The following is a 516-nucleotide window of genomic DNA, read 5'->3' as shown; positions in this document are numbered from 1 at the left end:
TTAATTCAAGGATTTCAATTCAAGATGGCTACCAGTAAGTTGGATCAATTTCTGGAAAATGTTGACGACAAGGTCTTGGAGTGTACCATCTGCTTTAAGAGACTTCAAAATCCAAAATCTCTCAACTGCCTCCATAGTTTCTGTTTGGCATGCCTGGAAGATTGGGTTAAGACTAAGGGTCAGCTATCTTGCCCAACTTGCTCAAAATTATATCCAATTCCGGAGGGTGGGCTTCAGAAGCTTCCACCAAATACCTTTCTAAATAATTTATTAGAAACTATCGAACAATTTTCAGAGAGAGATCAGATGAAATGTAGTGTTTGTGAAAAGGATGAACAGGTAAAATACTACTGCCAGGATTGCAGACAGTACTTGTGCTCTACTTGTAGTGATCAACATAAAAAGTTCAAAGCCATGGTAAATCACAAGTTACATTTAATGGAGGATGTGGAATCAATGAGTCCCTCTGAGATGACTTTGTTACATCCGCCTCAGTGTTCACATCACAGTAAACCT

General features: G+C 38.8%; 1 protein-coding gene across 1 annotated transcript; it reads left to right on the top strand.

Moving 5' to 3' along the window:
- Window positions 1-13: 13 nt before the first annotated feature.
- Window positions 14-508, top strand: LOC117123427 (tripartite motif-containing protein 2-like; the record flags this gene model as incomplete). The annotated part of the gene is made up of 1 exon (XM_033269333.1): window positions 14-508. A coding segment is annotated over exon 1 (484 nt), but the record flags the coding sequence as incomplete, so codon positions are not given.
- Window positions 509-516: the final 8 nt, after the last annotated feature.

The sequence above is a fragment of the Anneissia japonica genome, unplaced genomic scaffold, assembly GCF_011630105.1.
Source record: "Anneissia japonica isolate Jap-2015-1 unplaced genomic scaffold, ASM1163010v1 scaffold73150_len505_cov114, whole genome shotgun sequence".
Taxonomy (NCBI): domain Eukaryota; kingdom Metazoa; phylum Echinodermata; class Crinoidea; order Comatulida; family Comatulidae; genus Anneissia; species Anneissia japonica.
The sequence above is the reverse complement of the archived record's forward strand: the minus strand, read 5'-3'. Positions and strand labels throughout refer to the sequence as shown.